Below are 19990 nucleotides of genomic sequence, written 5' to 3' on the forward strand. Positions count from 1 at the left end.
ACGTACTTATGATAAACTTTCACCTTTTCATTTAAAGGAAGCACTTTATAATTCTCTTTGGCATATCTTGTGTTTTGTGGCTATTTTAATAAATAAAATAAGGGTTAATGAACACATGCCCTGTGTTACTTGACAGTTGATTTGATAACAAAGATGGCTAATAAGTGACTAAAGAATAGGTATCATACAAGTGTAGATATAAGGGACAAAGGGATGACTCATAGGCCAAATGGTATGTATGTGGATGACACAAAATTTTGTTGCACTGAATGGTGCACAGTTAAAAATTTGTGAATTGTTTATTTTGGTGGTCTTCCATTTCATATTTTCAGACCTCATTTGAATATGATTAACTAAAATCATAGATAGTGAAACTACAGATAACGGGGGACTACTCTGTCTTTTAAAACATCTGTTATGCCAGTATGTTTTTAATTTTTGTTGTTTAGACCATTTGTACTTACAGTTGGTAGGTAAGGCCTTAAGTCTGCTATTTTACTGTTTGTAAAATGTTTGTTCTCTTTATTGTTTTCTCACTTGTTTACTTTTTCTTGCCTGTTGGCTACTTGGCATTTTGTAGAATTATAATCATTTGGCTGATCATAGTGTTTTTTATTATATTGCTAGTTTTTCATTTGTTTTGTGGTTTCTTTGGGTAGTAAAATATGCAGAGATACATTGTTGGAGGCTATTGGCATTGACACTTTACTAATGTTGGATGAACTATAGAAATCTTATTTCTATTGTACTTTGCCTTTTTCTCATTTGAAAATTATAGTGATCTTGTTTCCTTTATATTGAGCACAACATCAGATGAGGATTTTATTTTCAACTGCCAAAAAATTCATGAAGAGAAAGAAAGTCTGTTACATTTAGCCATATTTTAATTTACTTTATCTTCTTTCTGATGTTACAGACCTCCATGCAGTTAAAATTTTCTTTTGATTTGAGCAACTTCCTTTTACCATTCTTTAATGATAGGATTGCTAGTGACAGACGCCCTTAGTTTTTCTTTGTCTGAGAATACTTTCATTTCCTCTTAATTCCTGATGGGTATCTTCACTGGGTATAGAATTCAGGATTAACAGTACTTCTTTCAGCACTTAAAACCTTAGACCATTTTCTTCTAGTTTCTATTATTTCTATTGAGAAATATATTTATCTCTAGTTGCTTTTAAAAGTGTTTTCTTTCTGTCCAGTTTTCAAAAGTTCATTTTGATATATGTTTGCTTTCTTTGGATGTCTCTGGAATTATTATTTTTTTTTCTTTTTGGAATTTTCTCAGCTTCTTTAACTTGTAGATTTAAGCCTTTTGCCAGATTTTGCATATTTACAGTTATTATCTTTTCAATATTTTTTTTTCCTTCTTCTTGGCCAATGCTCTGCTTCTCTTTGGGACCCCAATTACACAAATGTCAGATCTTTGTTGTTATCCTACAGATTTCTGTATTTTTCCTTTCTGTTGGGCAGAATAATTAAGTTCGATTTGACTGTCTTCAGATTTATTATTCTTGTTATTGTTTGATCTGTCACCTTCATTCATTATTGAGCCCGTCTAGAAAGCTTTTGATTTTAGTTTTTGTATTTTTTGGTAATTTCCTAGGTCTTTGGCATCTTTTTTTTTTTTCTCTCAAAGTTCTCTGTCATTTTATGAGTGTTATCCACCTATTTTAAGATTGTTCGTAATTGTTGGCTGAATTGAAGTCATGACCAATTAATTTCACCTCTGAGTCATCTCAGTATTGGCATCATTTGATTTTCTTTTGTTATTCAAACTGTAATTTTTTTTTTTTCCTTTTCTGGGTCCTGGGTGAGTGACTTAAAAATTGTATCCTGGACATTTTGTTGTTATGATACCCTCTATCTTATTTAAGTCTCCTATTTTAGCCTGTAGTCATCCTGTTTAGGTTTAACACATAGGTCCTAGCATACTTTTGTTGGCTGAATTCTAATAATTTACTTTCCAGGGTGCCTGCATTGATATTCTGCTTTGCTTTGCTTTACTTGTGCCTTACTGGAAGCCCACTCTGAAAACCTGGATTTCATTAGTGTGGTATATTTTTCAACTTTTTCACTTATTAATTCATGTGCAACTTGGTTTTGCCTAAACCTGGTTCTACCCAAGACATTTCATGCAGGCTTAAAGAATCATTTTTTTTTCTAGGTTTCTCATGTTCTATAATCTCCCTTTCCTACCCAGAGGTGTAAGAGGCAGCCTGTCCACTCTGAGTAAGAATAGAATTGTAAACTCTGCACTTGGTCTTTATTGGAAACATACCAGTGAGGTGGGAGTTGCTTTTTTAGAATATCTGCCATTGCCAAGAGGGAAGTAAAAGTCCGGAATCCCTACTCATTTTCTTTTGATGTTATGCAAGTGGGGAACCAGAGTAATTACAGTTACTTAATCATCTTCTCCCCCAGAATCATCTTACACTCCTGGAAGTATGGTAGATCTTCATGGCCACTATGTTGATGAGGGAAAGAAATGTTATTTCCCTATTCTGCCTACTCTTGCTAGGTGGGAGCATAGAGTTACAACTTGGTCTGTACTGATCTCTGATCTCTTCTGTAAGGTGAATAAAGCCATGCTGTACTTCTTGAAGGAGCAGGAGAGCAGATTCTCCATTTGATTTTTGCAGATACCGCTTCACTAATGGGAGAAGGAAACTGTATTCTGCCAAATGGAGATCAGGTCTTCAGGCTCCCCATTACATCTATATGGACAGGGAAGAAGAATACGGATTGTCTTGGGATATCTGCTGTTGCTATGCTAACCTGTTACAAGTCCCCACTGAATAACCCCTGACACAGCAAGGAGGGAAATATGCTTGGCTAGAGTAGAATTGGTACTGTCAGAAAACTTAATATCTGTCCTTAATAAATAGCTTGCCCTGTTTCGCTATTCTTTGAACAAAGAAAACAGCTTTTTCTTGGGACCTCCCCAGTTTTCCACATCTACCTTTTGACTTTGGAGGGAGAAGAGAAAACCTGAAAAATTTACTACTTTGTCTTCCTCAAGATCTAAAGTTCCTAATTGGTCTGCTTTCTTCTTCTACCTTTCTTAGCATCAAGTAGGGACACTTTTCATTCCTTTTGGATAACTCTTAATCTTTCTCAGATCTCAGAATACATATTAATTCCACCAAGAGTCTTGGATAGGTTGTCATCAATACTTTAACCTAAATTATGAGTGGGCTTTTCATTTTTTCCTTCTCACTAGAATGTCACTTCTACCACACACTATCAGAGTAATTCAGAGTCTACTCAGCATCAGCATGGAAGGATATGAATGGAGGGAGGCAGGATTCATTCAAGACCTATCAACTTCAAAATGGATTTTCGGTATCCCTCAAATCTACTCTTAACACAGGAGGCCAGGCTGTATCATTTCTTTGCCTTAACCCTGCCCTGAGTTTCCATTTCATTCATAGTAAAAGCTAAATTCTTTATATTAACCTACAAAGCCCTATAGTTTTGCTTTAAATAAACATTTATTTTTCATCTAAAACAAGATGATTAAGGATAAACATGTAGCTCATCGGAAATTAAGATTTTTTTCTCTCCTTCTCTCCTTTCATAGTATGGTTTTGTCCGGAAACCCTTATTGTTGGTGCATTTTTAAGCCTTGGGTCTGCATTCCAGGCAAAAAGAAAGGGAGGAATGAAAGCTTTCCCCCAAATCCTGGACTTAGTTATCTTTGACAAGATTATTATATGACTTTAGGCAAGAGAGAATTTGATCTTTATACTTCATTGGATCTAACACAAAATGAGTTTTCTTAGTAAGGATATTGGAAGGATGGGTATTATGTAAGCATTGTCTGCTTCAGTGCTATGTGTGGGAATAACCATTATGAGACTTAGAAATAATATAATCAAGATAGTTGTAATAATTTCATTATACTTTAGCCTGGTTGAAGTATCAGAATTTATATATGGCCAGTCTGATTCCAAATGCTTCATTCTTTCCATTATGTTACATTCAAACTGAGCTTTTGTTTAAAACAAACAAAAAACACAGTATGGCATACATTTGTATAAAGGCTTTGCTACTTCTTCAAAAGTTTGGTTTTCCTGGCTGTATTCTTTAATAAATTGAATACCTGAAAGAAAGAATGGTCATGTCATTTGTATTTTTATATTTTTGTTGCCTAGCACTCACTGAATGTTTTGAATAGATAGTTTTTTTAAAGCTTAAAGATAGGAAAGATAACTCCCAAGTTGTAGATGAGCAAATGGGTGGTAGGGCAGTGGGATAACATGCTTGTGTTGTGTAGTTTCTGACAACGATTGGTATTTGAACTGTTTCTTTCTACTTCATAGTGCTCTGCCCTCTCCCCTTGAAGTACAGAAGATTAGATTAGGGTGAAATCAGAGAGGAAAAGAAAATGGGTCTGCCAATGTCCCTGACCTAAAGAGGGAATATCCACTAAAATATCCACTAATTTAATGCAAGTCAGTTAGGTCAAAGTATAGTTCAAAGATAGGCAAATGGGTATTCCAAAGGGTCCCATCTGAGAAGGTGGTGTTGAGTAAAAGAACACTAAACTAAGAGTAGAAGACTAGTATTCTGAACCCCAGCAAGGTCACTGACTTTTCTTTGTCATGTCAGGCTGGTTGCTTAGCTGCTGTAAAATAAAGTCAAGGGAGTTAGGCTGAATGATTTTTGAAATTCCTTCTAGCTAAAACAGTATATGAATCATAATGCTTAGTGAGTTTTCATGGAACTTTAATATTTCTTAGCATCTATGAGGTCAGACTATTTTATATTTCTGAAATGTAGAAAAAGCAACAGCTTTTTCACATCTTCTCTGGGAATTTTGCCAGTAAGGAGTAAACATCCTTTCCTGTCTCCCTAAATGAAGTACTTAGTCACAACTGACAGTCTTTTTCTTCATTGTCTTTCACTTGGTTTTGTCTTTATTTCAGGGATTTTCCTAACATAACTGTGAATTTATGTTTCAGCCTAAAATCAGAAGTTCATTTCATAAACTAAAAATAGTTGTATGTAACACATACATATTAATACATTTGTGTATTTGAAATTACTTGGTCGGCACATGATGTGGTCTAATTAGAGTGGAATGTATAGTTCTATCCCTTGCAATGGAATTGTGTTGAATAAAAATAGTCTAATTAAATAGCAAATATACTACATATCATTGTAAGCATTTATATTTGCCAAAATTGAAATAAAGTGAATGTTCCTTTGAAGTCCTTTTAAATATCTTTTCTCCCCTATTAGGCTAAAAAAATAGAGAGAACTTTTATTACTAAAGAGTAGAAAATATGAAACACTTTGAAAAGCAAAATAAATTTCTCTTAATTTTTCACAGAGATAATTAATGTTAATATTTTAATCTCTTCCAGTTTTTTCTTATTTTAAACATAATTTGAAATAAGACTGTGTACTTAGCACAAGCTGTGGATTAACTGCTGTTTGCAAGACTTATAATGGAGTCTTGTCTGTGCCCAACACAGTGCATATATTATTACTTTAAAGTTATTAAATTGGCTATTCTATATAACAGGAACTTCTAATTATTTTCTTAGATTTCTGTAATTAGAATTACACAGTCAAAAGGAATAACTGTTTTTAAGTTTCTTATTACAAACTTTGAATTAACTTTTTATGAAGGTTATTTCTTTGTCATGTAGCTGGCTTATTGCCAACATTATGATTTTAAAAATCTTATCAATAGTCAAAAATGATACAGTATATTTTTTTTCTGTCACAGCAGTATTTTCCATTAATCCAGTTAACTCATATGACTAGTGAACAGGGGAATGATATAAAGTAGGAGCTGTGTTAGTTTATTGGTAATTTTTCCCAGAACAATAATATTTTGAAAGTTTTTTTGGTTGGCAGTGGTTTGGTTTATTTGTTTGTTTATTTTAGTATAAATATTTTTAAATATTTATTTTTTAGTTGTAGTTGAACACAATAATTTTATTTTATTTATTTACTTTTATGTGATACTGAGGATCAAACCCAGGCCCTCGTACGTGCTGGGAGAACGCTCTAACACTGAGTCACAACCCCAGCCCTGGTATAGTGATATTTAAGACCTTAAGATAAAGGATGAAAATCTTAACAGAAGCTTGACAGCTTGAGGCCTCTTTTGTCAGTAAGAAAAAATTATCAGTTGGATGACATGGCACACTTCTATAATCCCAGCTACTCGGAAAGCTGAAGCAGGAGGATTGAAAATTTGAGGCAAACCTCAGCAATTTAGGAAGACCCTTGTCTCAGCATAAAAAAAACAAATGAAAGGACTGGGAATATAGCTCAATGGTAAGGTGACCCTGCTTCAGTCCCTAGTACAAAAAATTTTTTTTTAAAATTTGGAATTCATAATTTGTAGATAAAATGCCATTCTGTCTTTTCTTATTTTTATACTATTTTCATTTGTAACTTGGTGTGATCATCTTTCATCAAAGAATTTGAAACATTCTTCAGTACTGGGAAGTTTTTAACTCATGTTTCATAGTGCTCCTTTACAGCTTTTCTTTTTTTTAATGTGTGTGTGTGTTGTAGATGGGTATAATCCCTTTATTTTGTTTATTTATTATTTTTATGTGGTGTTGAGGATCAAACCCAGTGCCTCACACATGCCAGGCAAGTGCTCCACCTCTGAGCCACAACCCTATCCCCCTTTCCTAGCTTCTTTATTCTCTAATTCTGGAGTTCTTATTAGATGAAACTTGGGTATTTTTTTTTCTCTGCTGCTTAATCTCTCATAATTTTTATTTTTTTGTTTGTGATTAATTGTAGTTAATTCCTCAGAGTTATTTGGAAGATACTAATTATCTTTGTCTAATCTGCTATTTAACCTATTCACTGAGTTTTTAGTTTATTTTAAATTTATTGAAAAATCATGTAATTTTTATTCTTATTTTTACTTATTGAGTTTCCTATTCTTTAGTCACTTGAAATCTATTTACTCAAAAATCATTTTAATATTTCTACCATAGATACTAACGATATTGATTTCACAATTTCTTATGTTTGGATTCAACTCTCTGTTCACTTTAGGGATGATATAAAATTTAAGGTTATTAAAAATAGGAAGGTTGGACTGACCATGAAAGACTTATTGACATATTTTTCAAACAATTATTTGATTAAGATGGATTTATATTGATAATATTTTTAAAAAAACAACTTTAAAGACTGCAAAAAGCAGAATCTTAGGTTAATTTGACTAGAATGGATTGACTAAGCTTGTGATTTCAGTGAACAAATTAAAAGAATTATGATACTTCTTTTATGTATACCTGATTGGTGGAGAATCCTATAGAGTTAATAGGAGTTTTATGTTTAGAATTCATTCTTAGGATTCTCATCTCATGCTTTCTGAAGATGATAATGAATTGTATAATGGAGTTTGCAGTTAGAGGTTGGATCCAACTTTGCTTTATTTTAAAAAGATGAAAAATGATGTCTACTTTTTGGGGAAGCATGAAGTTTTTATTTTTATACTGTTGAAAGTGGTTGTGAACTAGTACATGAAAATATTAAGCTGACAGTCAGTATAATGGAATGGTATAAATAGTTGCTTCTACCCATAACAGAATCTACTGAGACAAAGGTCTCACGAGCTAATTTTATTTACCTAGTTCAAGAATATTATTTCATTGCCTAGTAATGTTCCTGGCATTATGATATAATTATTTTAGTTATTTTTTAGGGTGGAAACATAATTTAATAGATGAAATATCGTATTTCAGTTGTTCCAAGTGCAAGAAAGTTCTGTTTTCCAATAACTTTCAGTTTATTGCAATTAAAATTTTTAGAAAAGCAGTAATGGTTAAGTATTATGACCTTTCTTATCTGCCATAAGAGAGCATTTGTTTATCTTAAATTATCAATTTTATGAGTCTCTTGCACCTTTCCAAAAGATATTTGAGCCATGTCACAACAAAAGAGTAAAACTATGGTTGATTTAAAAAAAAAAAATCAGATCTATGGAAAAGAAGAGGAAGCAAACATGCTAACCATTATTACGTAGCTCATTCATACCTTATTTTAACTAAACTAATTGCTATGATTGTATATGAATTTTGTGTTGAAGCTTACTGAAATACAAGTTCCCTTTATCAGAAAAAGAAAGGCACAAGTGAAAGATTCCTCTGAGTTCTAAAAGAAAATTAGTGAATAACAAATCATTTAAAATGGACACATCGCTGGGCATGTTGGCACATGCCTGTAATCCCAGAGACTCGGAAGACTGATGGAAGAGAATTCCAGGTTTGAAGATAGCCTCAGTTATTTAGCCAGGCATTTGGAAATTTAACTAGACTCTGTCTCAAAATAAAAAAGGCTAGGGTTGTAACTCAGTGCTTAAGCGTTCCTAGGTTCAATTTCCAGTGCCCCCTCCCCAAATAAGATAAAAATTAAAAATAGATAACAAATTAGCTGAGCATGGTTATACACATCTCTAATCCTGGTGATTTGAGAGGCTCAGGCAGGAGGATCACAAATTTGAGGTCAGCCTCAGCATCTTAGTGAGAACCTGTCTTAAAAAATAAAAAGAGCTGGGGATGTAACTCAGTCATAGGAGAGACCTTGGATTCATTCTCCAGTACCACAAAAATAAAAAAGGACAATTTATTGGTACCAGGGGTTGAACTCAAGGGCATTTTATCACTGAGCTACACCCCCAGGCCTTTTTATTTTGTTTATTTTGAGATAGGCTCTTGCAGAGTTGCTTAACAGACTTGCTAAATTGCTGAGGCTGGCCTCAAACTTCTTGATCCTTTTTGCATTAGCCTCTGTAGCTGCTAGGACTACAGGTGTACAACACCACATCCAGGCCCCAAGTCTTTTATTTCTAATATACCACACATAAGCCCTGCTCTCAAATTGCTCATGGTCTTTGGAGTGGTTAAACAAAAAAAAAAAAAAAAAGGATAATTATTTCAACTAGATTCACAGTATCAGAGTACACAGGAAGGTCATTCCGCTAAATTCTAAGGGAGGGCATTGGGCAGGAAATTATTTCCCAGGAAGAGTAGTGGTAAACTTTGAAACAAAATAAAAGTTAACTGGGCCAAGAAGGAACTTGGAGGACATAGTTGAAGGCAGAAAGACAAGTGGTGCATCCTACATGTACAGCATGTATAGTGACTGAGCCAATAGAGATGATCTGTTGCAATAAATTTTTATAGTTTGATGTGATTGGAATTTAGAGAGCAAAATGGAAAGATATTAGTTGAAATAAGCAAGAGCCTTAAAAATTCATATCAATTATAGAAGCCATTTTCATATGAACATTTAATTTTAATAGCCTTTAAAGCTTAGTATCCTGATTCCCAAATAGAACAAAACTCTAGGTTTTTTCAGCAAACACTCTGGGTCCTAAAATATATTTTGAATTTTGGAGGGAAACAGTGACACTCCTCATTGTTAGACGCCACATGAACTAACTGAAATCAGTTAACTGTTAATATTAACTTTGCAAAGTGGAACAGAAAATGATAATAGGAATGTCTAACCTGATTTCAAGTTTTGAGAAATTGTGAAGTACTTGATAGGCAGACACATCTCATTAGTAAATAACTATGGTTATTAAAAAATAAAAATTTTTCTTTTCTTTGAACTTCCGTGTATTTATTTCAAACAGTGACTAAATTTTCAAAACGTAAATATTTATTAAGTTATTTGTACCTTAGTGCTCACTATATGGAACTATTGGGTATTTTTGGCAAAATTGAACATTTGAGATGCTAAAGATACCATAAACCAAGACATTTTGGGAACCTCTGGCTTAGTATATTTTATTAAAGAATAAATTTGTTTAGGCAATTTGTGTGCTGTTTTCTGATAAATTTATAAAAATCAAAATAAAAATATCTAGAAGAAAGTGATTAAACTTCTTTCATCTAAGCATTGTTTATTACAGTGTACTTTTCATAAAGCTGGATAGCTAGAATTTTGGATTTTATTCTTTAAATATAGTCATATGGGGGAATATTTTGATAACTAGCCAAAGTAAATTCATCAACTAGGGAAACTAAATGAAAGATGGGACTTACATTCCATTATAATATTGAAAAACCTAGACAATATTTTGGCCCAGATAGAAATCATCCTGTATCCACATAGATAAAAATTAGAAATTTATAGCTTACCAGGTGTAGATTATGTATTCCAGGAATTTTTAGCCTAGGTCTGTGGAATCTGGAAATCATACAGACAAATATGAAGTTTTCTTTGATCTACTATTTTCTTGGTCATTTCAAAGGGTTGTTGATCCTGAAAAGGTTAGATTAATAGAAATTAACTTCTTTAGTTTTTATAAAATATGCCTATAGGCAGAGGGTAAATTGGTATGAAAACCAAGTCTAATACTCATAACATCTTTTAGTTTACCTTTTGTATTTTGTATGATGTATTTTGGTTGATAGTTTAAAGGGTAAAAGATTAGATTTAAAAAGCACTTGCAGCAAAAATTTAAATAGAACTTATTTATATGGGTGTGATGGATGAATTTGCAAAGAAATTAAAGAAAAATTTTTAGTTAATTAAGTTGTGTTTCTAGAGGTGCATGAGAAGCTATATAGTGAATTATGTCTTCCTACTTTTTATGTCCTTCACAAACTCAACTCTTCCTAGTAGTAACTGTTACCTTGTTTTTTGTCATTCAGAATTACAGAAGTTTAAAACAAATGCAGTTATTTATATACCTAAAACAGTAAAAGATATATAAATAACTCGAACATAACTTAGACTGTTTTAAATACAGATTTAAGGCCAGGTTTGGGGATGCACACCTGTAATCCCAGCAATGTGGAGGTTGAGGCAGGGGGATTGTAAGATCAAAGCTAGCTTCAGCAATTAAGCAAGACCCTGTCTCAAAATAAAAATAAAAAGGACTGAGGATGAAACTCATTGGTAAATATTACTTGAGGTCAATCTCCAGTACCATCAATCAATTGATACCCAACTTGAAGTGATTTGATTTTCATATTAAGATGAATTTACTGGTCTTTAGTTCTCTTAGAATATAATTTAGAGGTATTTTCTAGTAATGTTTTTGTAGTGAGTTAACTAAATTATCAGTTTTGGTAGTTAGCCATGAAACATATAAATGGAATCCTGAATAGCCTTCCCAAGTTATAATGTGTTTTAATTCATTAGCTATAAAGTGGTCATAAATGTTTTTGCCAATATAAATTTATTTCAAAGTGTTTTCTTAAACAAGATAAAATTACAAACAAAGGATTTAGTAATACATTTATTAGGTGACTAGTATAGTGGGCTAGGAATCATATTTGGAGTTTCACATAATATTTTGGATTGTCACAGTATCTACAAGAGGTAGCTAATGTTATTATTTAGATTTTTAGAGATGATTAAACAAGTATTTAAAAGATAAATAACTTGCCCATGATTTGTAGTGTGGAAGTTGTGATCTAAATTAAGTTTACAGGATATCAAAATCCCCTATTTTTACATAACCTTTTTTATATAACTGTTAGATATCTTTATGTATAAATATGTTGAATTCACTTTATTTTAATATTAAATGTTTTTGTCAAGTAATGTTACTTAGTGGTAAGAGTTTTTGAACTTATGATTTAATATGGTTATTAGGTAAATTAGTAGTTTTTTGCATATTAAAGAGAGAACTAAATATAATTAAATATAATGTAATTAAGAATTTCTTTATGTTGAAAACAATGTAATCTTTACTACTGAATTTTTACTAAGTAGCCAACTTTCCTAAACTCCCATATTTCTGTTTATTTTATTCTGTAGGGAGAGCCTCGAAGTCTTCCATTTTCTGAGAATGTGAGTGCTGTTCAAAAATCAGACTTTTCAGATATAGTGGTGCAACAGAAATTGGATGACATCAAGGATCGAATCAAAAGAGAAATAAGGAAAGAACTGAAAATCAAAGAAGGAGCTGAAAATCTGAGGAAAGTAACAACAGATAAAAAAAGTTTGGCTTATGTAGACAACATTTTGAAAAAATCAAACAAAAAATTAGAAGAACTACATCACAAGCTGCAAGAATTAAATGCACATATTGTTGTATCAGATCCAGAAGATGGTACAGGTATAGTATTTTATTTAATGTTTATATGGTGTATAAATAAGAAATGTATTATTTTTTAAAACTAAGTTTTGTGCCATGTAGTTTTTAGCTTACCTGAAAGGCCAATCTACTTTCTGTTGGTGGTTAAGGTCTTGTTTATATTCAATTCAGAAGGACAGTGAAGTGATGGACACGATAATTGAAACATTTACTTAGAGATTAGTAACTGTGATGTATACTCTCTTATCTTGTGTCAGTGGAACATAATTTAAGAGTTATTTTCCAGTATTTTGTTTTGTATTGAGTCAACCACATGCTTTTACCTGATTCATCGTTGTGATCAGCAGCACAGGTTTGCCAGATGACTTTTTAAAGTTAAGAATACATTCTGTGAACAAAGGATATTTTTATTCTTTGCAGATATAATTAATCAAACCTATGACCCTTGTTCTTTGTACTTTAAGCAACTAGATTAACCACTGAACTATCAGGTATATTGTTCAGTAAACAGGAAAAAAATTTAAAACCCAATCATTAATCATCTTCTTTTTTTTTTCCCCCTGTTAGTGTGGGAAATATCACCCAGGATTTCAGCCTAAAAGTTATTTTTTTGTTTTGTTTTGTTGTTTTACTATTATAGCCATTTGGGGGAGAGGAAGGGGGAGTTTACCAGGAATTGAATTCAGGGGCAATCAACCACTGAGCCACATCCTCAGCCCTACATTTTGTATTTTATTTAAAGACAGGGTGTCATTGAGTTGCTTAGTACCTCACTTTTACTGAAGCTGGCTTTGAACAAGGCTTACGTGTGTGTCACCGGGCCTGGCCTGTTAGAGCCATTTTTAATATATGAAGACTCTTTGATATATGATTTGTTTTGTTTAATCTCCCTTGGAATGGCCCTTTAGCTTTGTTCTGATGAAATGTGTAATTTTATGAAAGTCCTTGGAATATATTAAAAGTAAAGTTCTCTTAATTCCTAAATGCCTTTACAATATAGACTTTTATAATACTACACGTTACAAATTTTTAAATAAATACCATTTACTACTTTTATGCAGTGTAAATAATATAGAGTTTAAAACATGGAAAATAATCACCACAGTTTGTTCATATAAAATTACAAGAACAATACATGAAATGCTTATTACTTCAAGAATCTTAGTTATCTAAACCTGTACAAAAAGTTTTAGTAGCCAGGTGCACAGTGGCTCGTCTACAATCCCAAAGGCTCTGGAGGCCAAAGCAGGAGGATTGAGAGTTCAAAGCCAAGCTCAGCAAAAGTGAGGCACTAAGCAACTCAGTGAGACCTTGTCTCTAAATAAAAATCCAAAAAAGCACTAGGGATGTTTCTCAGTGGCCGAGTGATCCTGAGTTCAATCCCTGCTGCTCCCCACTCCCCAGAAAAAATTTAATAGATTTTGTGAAATGTTTTAAATTACATTTGCATATATAATTTAAACATGCTTCACTCAATCTCTAAGAGAATTTTTTAAAAACAATAGAATCAACAGATATTCATGTTGTAAATTTTTCAGTAGTGCAGGAAGTAAAAATAGAAAAACTGCCTCTCTGTACCTGAGACACTTTCCCTAAAGATAACATTACTAATTTTTCATTGTATAGCTTTGCAAAAATAGCAGAAGTTTTTCTATATCTGTACTAGTATCTATACATTAGTATGTATATTCTTTCTATAACTTTTTATACAAAAAAATCATAAAAGACATAATTGGCCTAACAGTTTTATCCTTGCAAAGATGATGTTTTGAATTTTAAAACTTTAATTTATATTACCCTCATTTTCTTACATAGAGTAAAATACCTAGTACTATAGAAATTTTAGAAGGACCTAATAAGAAATAGTAGATATAAGTAAAATTAATCAACAATCTCAATACTTTCAGAAAACACTTCTTACACTCAGTATACTTGATAAAACTTGTTTTCATGCATCACTTTTAACATGTGAGACTTAGGGATTTTACTTGGAGGTTTTGTATGTAGATTTCATCTATGCAAGAGTGATTGAATCTTTAAAATGAAAGAAATCATAGGAAACCAACTTTCTTATTCTAGAATTGAAATAATTCTAAAGATCTGAATTAATTTGCTCAGACTCAAGGTTGTTAAAAAGAACTCTTCTCATTTTGTATTCTCTTACCCACAGTTTCAATAATTACATTATAAATGGAAATGTATTATGAAAATGCCATTTTTAGTAGTAATATTATATAAACTCAGAAATAGCCTGTTGTGTTTGGCATTTTGCCAAGCTCTACATTTTTTGCTTATTACATCTTTAGGAGAAGTCTAAAATAAGAAACAGTGCTGGAGCTTTAAACTGTTTATTTAGAGAAAACAGTTTCTTCCTCACAGAGTACCTTGTGATTCATTGAAATATGAAAGAGTTTAGCAATATCAAAAGTAATCTATTTGGTTTCCCTGATTCCTTTTAAAATATTGATTTAATTGAAATATAAATTTCTATGATAAATAATATATTTTGAGAGTATAAGCATACATTCAATTTAATGATTTTAACAGATGTATATAATATGATCAGCATATGATATCCAGAATATTTCCATCACTTAGGGATTCCCTTGTTACACCTTTCCAGTCTCCAATACCCAATACCTATCCCAACCCTTGGAAACCACTGCCTACTTTCTATAATTTTAAATTAATTTTGTCTTTCTTATAGTTTCATATTCTCTCTCTCTGTTTCTCTCTCTCTGTATATATAGATATATAAAGACCTCCTATTCTTAATGTATATAGATATATAGATATAAGAGATATATAGATATATATATAGGTATAGACCTCCTTTAATTCCTCCTCTCAAATTTCTGGGCTCCCTTAAAAGACAACCTGACCCAGTGACTCAGGAGGCTGAGGCAGGAGGATTGCAAGTTCAAAGCCAGCCTCAGCAACAGCAGCAAGGTGCTAAGCAACTCATTGAGACCCTGTCTCTAAGTAAAATAGAAAAAGGAGCTGGAGAGGGGTGTGTGTGTGTGAGAGAGAGAGAGAGAAAGAGAGAGAGAGAGAGTGTGTGTGTGTGTGTGTGTGTGTGTGTATCACTTACTAAACTTTAAGCTCCTTGAGGGCAGAGACATGTTTTCATTCATCTGTTTTCTAGGCTTATTACAGAACTTGGAACATGGTAGGTTTATAGTTGTGAATATTATATATCATTAAAAGAAGGATCAAAATCATATGTTGGTTCTTATAATTAGTATCAAGGCATAATTTATCATGACAACTTAGGAACAAAGCTGAAAATGAAAGTTATAGGATAAAGCTAGAAATTTTTTTTACTGATCATTTTTAATACATTTCAGATAATTGGAGGACAAATGAAGATTTCTAGTATGACTGCTTAATACTTGAGTTTATTTGGAATAAACTTGACAAGTTTATTTTTAGAAAGTTCTCTTTGCATTCGAGAGGCTCTGCATGTTTTATCTCCAGCACTGAAAAAAAAAAATTTCTGACATATTCACACAGTATTCACCTGATGAGTTTTTCCTTCTCGTTACTAATTTGACAATATTAAAAACACAACAACAGGGGCTGGGGATGTGGCTCAAGCGGTAGCACGCTTGCCTAGCGTGCATGCGGCCCAGGTTCGATCCTCAGCACCACATACAAACGAAGATGTTGTGTCTGCCGAGAACTAAGAAAAATAAATAAATATTAAAATTCTCTCTCTCTCTCTCTGTCCCCCTCTCTCAAAAAAAAATTTAAAAAAATAAAAAATAAATTAAAACAACAACAATTCAAAGGGTTAAAAGTAGTTAATTTTACATTAATTTTAAGTCAATCTGCTATAACATTTTAGATGTATTACATTGTGTATCAAGATAAAATAAGTGATTAGATTTAACAAGAAAATTCGAGGGATTTTTTGCTTTAAGTTCTTTAAAATTGAATGAACTTATAGCTGCAGTGTTTGGGTAATTTCAATTGTATTGGGGTTACATAAGTAGAATTAGTAACTGTAGGATAAAATGATGAAATTTAAATCTGTATTGTATAAGTAATGACTTAGAAGTGAGGAAGCTTGTTCTTAATTCACCTCCAAAATAATTTAATCTTAATTTTAAAAATAGAATGTTTATCTGATGGAATTTTTAAGTATAAAACTCAGAAATAATAGTTCATTTTAATGTCAGAGCATGATCATTTGAGACTGTTACTTATGAAAAAAATGTGTTTATTCTTAAGTATAATAGAAAATGAATTAGTTGATATTATCTTCAGGCCCAGGATACTCTGAGCTTCCTGTTCATCTTCTATATTCTTTAAAAATAGTATTATGGGAAAAATGCATATGATTCTCTCAGTAGATGCAGAAAATGCATTTGATGAAAGTTCAACTTCCTTTTGTGATATAAACTCAATAGATTTAATATAAAAGGAATGTTCCTCAATACAATAAAGGCCATGTGTGACAAGCTGTTTCAGTCAGCCTTTTTATTGCTGTGACCAAAAGACCTGACAAGAACAATTTTAGAGGAAGAAAAGTTTATTTGGTGCTCCCAGTTTTAGAGGTCATAGTCTATACATGGTGGACTCCATTCCTCAAGTCTCACGGTGAGGTAGAACATCATGGCAGAAGGGAGTGACAGAGGAAAGAAGCTCAGGACATTGATGATCAGGAAGCAGAGTCTGCTCTGCTCACCAAGGACAAAATGTGTACTCAAAACAGCCATACCCCACCTAATTACACTTATCACCCAGTTAATCTATTCAAGTAGATAAGTACCTTTGTTAGGTTAAGGTTCTCATGATCCAAACATTTCATTTTATTTTTCTAACTTTCTTGCATTGTCTCACACATGAGCTTTAGAGGGACACCTCATATCTAAATCATAACACAAGCCCACAATTCATATCATACTTAATGGTGAACAGTTGAAAGCTTTTCCTCTAAAGGTAGGAACAAGAAGACCAGGAAGCCATATTCAATATGGTACTAGAATTTCCAAAGCAGTTAAGCAAGAAAAATAAATAAAAGTTATCCAAATGGGAAAGGGAGAAATGAAACTTTCTTTGTTTGCTGACAACATTGTCTTATACACTGAAATTTCTAAAGATTGCACCACAAAAGCTGTTAGATAAAAAGAATTCAAGCCAGGCATGGTGGTGCACACCTGTTACCCCAGTGGCTTGAAGCTGAGACAGGAAATCGGGAGTTCAAAGCCAGCCTCAACAATGGTGAGGTGCTAAGCAACTCAGTGAGACACTGTTTCTAATAAAAATACAAAATAAATTGGGTTGGGGATGTGGCTCAGTGGTAGAGTGCCCCTGAGTTCAATCCCCCCAAAAAGAAAAACCAAAAAAAAGGAAAAAAAAAAAAGAATTCAGTAAAGTTGCAGGTTACTAAATCAATGTACAAAAACCAATAACATCTCTAGATACTAGCAATGAATTATCCAAAAAAGGAATTTAAGAAAGTCCCATTTATAATAGCATCCAAAAAATTGAAATACTTAGGAGTTAATTTATGAAAAAGGCAGAAGGTCTGCAGGGCCTGAAAACTATGAAATATCAATGAAATACATTGACGATGGCACAGTATATGGAAATATGTCCTGTGTTCATGAATTCAGAATAAGTAATATTATTAAAATGTCGTACTACTCAAAGCAACCTATAGAGTTAGTGTTCTATCAAAACCCTAATGTCACTCTTCACAAAAATGGAAAAAAAAAATCCTAAAATTTGTATGGAACCATAAAAGACCCTAAATAGCCAAAGCCATCTTGAGCAAAAAGCTGGAAGCGTCACTCCTAGATTTTAAAATATATTATAAAGCTATAGTAATCAAAACAGCATGGTATTAGCATAAAGTAATCATATCAACCAGTAGAATAAGAAACCAATACATTTGTGGTCAATTTTTGACAAAGGTGCCAGGGACAAACAATAAGGAAGGCCAGCCTCTTTAATAAATAGCATTGGGAAAACAATATCCACAGGGGAAAAAATGAAAATACACTCTTATCTCACCCCTTATGGAAGAATCAATTCACAATGGGATTAAAGGCTTTAACACATGATTCACAACTGTAAAGCTATTTAAAATAGGAGAAATGTTCCCTGACATTGGTTTCAGCAGTGTTTTCTTAGGTAAGACCTAACAAGCACAGGCAGTGAAAGCAAAATTAGACAAATGAGATTGCAGCTATATAAGAAACTTCTAAACAAAAAAGAAAACAGGTGAATAGACAACTCAGAGATTGGGAGAAAGTATTCTCAAGTCATGTATTGAGTAGAGGACTAATTTTCATATATAGGGAGCTCAGATTACACAATAACCAAAAATAAGCAACCCTATTAAAAAATGGCCAAGAGGTATAAGAAAAACAATGTTCAACATTTTTCATTAGAAAGGTGCCAATTAAAACCACCTTACACTATTAAATTGGTAATTATTATCAAAAGCTGAAAGATAAATGTTGGCCAGGATGCAGAGAAAAGGAAACCCTTATATATTGTTGATGATAATGTAAATTAATACATCTGGTTTCAAAAATACCCCGGATATTCCTCACACAACAGAAATTAGAAGAAAAAGAAACAGAAATTGTAGCTTAGTATTAAAGGGTTTGCCTAGCATGCATGAAATCCTGGTTTCAATCCCTAGCACCCTCACTCCCCCTCCACCTACCCCCATCCCTAATAAAACACTTAAAAATAGAATTGCCATATGATCCAACAGTTCACAATAGCCAACATCAGAAAGCAGCTGAAGTACCCATCAGTGAATGTGGATTTTATAAGTATGGTGTGTGTATATGTATATGTATGTGTATATACATACACAGTAAGATGCTACTCAGCCTTTAAAAAGTAAGAAATTCTGTCACAGCATGGATGAACCTAGTGGGCATTATGCTAAGTGAAGTAAACCAGACAGTAAGACGAATACTGTATTATCTCTCTTATATAATGAATCTATTTAAAAATAAAAAGTCAAACTCAAATACAGAATAGAATGGTAATTATCAGAAGCTGGTAGCTGTGGGAAGTTGGTCAAAGAATATGAAGTCTCAGGAGAAATAAGTTCTGGTGATTTATTGCACAGCAGGTGACTATAGTAAGTAATAATGCTTATTTCTAAGTAGCTAAAATTCTAGACAGGATTTGAAGTGTTTTCACTATAAAAAAAGTGTTAAACATTTGAGATTCTTGAGTATGCTAATTAGCCTGATTTGGGCATTCCACAATTTGTAAATGTAACAAAATAACATATAGTGTACCATAAATATATACAAGTTATTATTCACTTTAAAATAAAAATAGTTTTAATTTAAGAAAAAAGAATAGTCTTAATAAAAATAAAAAGCAATGGAAACTAAAAAGAACCAATAAAATAATTTAAAAAGCAATGATTTACATTTTGGAAAAAAAAATAGTCTTATGGGCTATTATTGTTACCCTACATGGAAATCATTAAGATGTGCTTATCTGAGGCCCAATGTTCCTTACAAGAAAGATTACTGGTCTGTAAAATGAGGAGGTAATCTAAGCTTTATTTGGCATCTGAAACTCCAAAAGGAAATACTTGAGAAAGAACCAGTTCCCTGAATCTTGATCTCTTAATTGAATCATCCCCTAAAGAAGAGAATAAGAAAATATCCTATATTTTACTATAGCTAAGTTAATGTAGTATATAGCTCCTATTTCTTTTTTTTTTTTATTTCTTGTACCTCCTTGCTTTCCATCTTTTCAAAGCCCACCAAACTTAGTTTTTATTTATTGATTTTTTTTTCTGATACTGGAGATTGAGCCCCAGGGTGCTTAACCACAGAGCCACTGCCCCAGACCTTTTTAAAATATTTTATTTAGAGACAGGGTCTCAGAATTTTTTTAAAAAGGTCCTAAGTTGCTTAGGACCTTGCTAAGTTGCTGAGGCTAGCCTCAAACTTGTGA

General features: G+C 32.5%; 1 protein-coding gene across 4 annotated transcripts in view; it reads left to right on the forward strand.

Moving 5' to 3' along the window:
* Pkn2 (protein kinase N2) overlaps positions 1 to 19990 on the forward strand; it is a 115978-nt gene that overhangs the window by 33633 nt on the left and 62355 nt on the right. For all 4 annotated transcript variants that reach the window (XR_005735276.2, XM_005339118.5, XM_021735819.3 and 1 more), the window contains exon 2: positions 11764 to 12064. Coding sequence is in view for 3 of the 4 variants with exons in the window: in XM_005339118.5 (XP_005339175.2) it covers positions 11764 to 12064 (301 nt within the window). In the remaining variant the exon portion in view is untranslated. The remainder of the gene's footprint in view (positions 1 to 11763; positions 12065 to 19990) is intronic.

Source organism: Ictidomys tridecemlineatus, chromosome 11, assembly GCF_052094955.1.
Source record: "Ictidomys tridecemlineatus isolate mIctTri1 chromosome 11, mIctTri1.hap1, whole genome shotgun sequence".
Lineage (NCBI taxonomy): Eukaryota > Metazoa > Chordata > Mammalia > Rodentia > Sciuridae > Ictidomys > Ictidomys tridecemlineatus.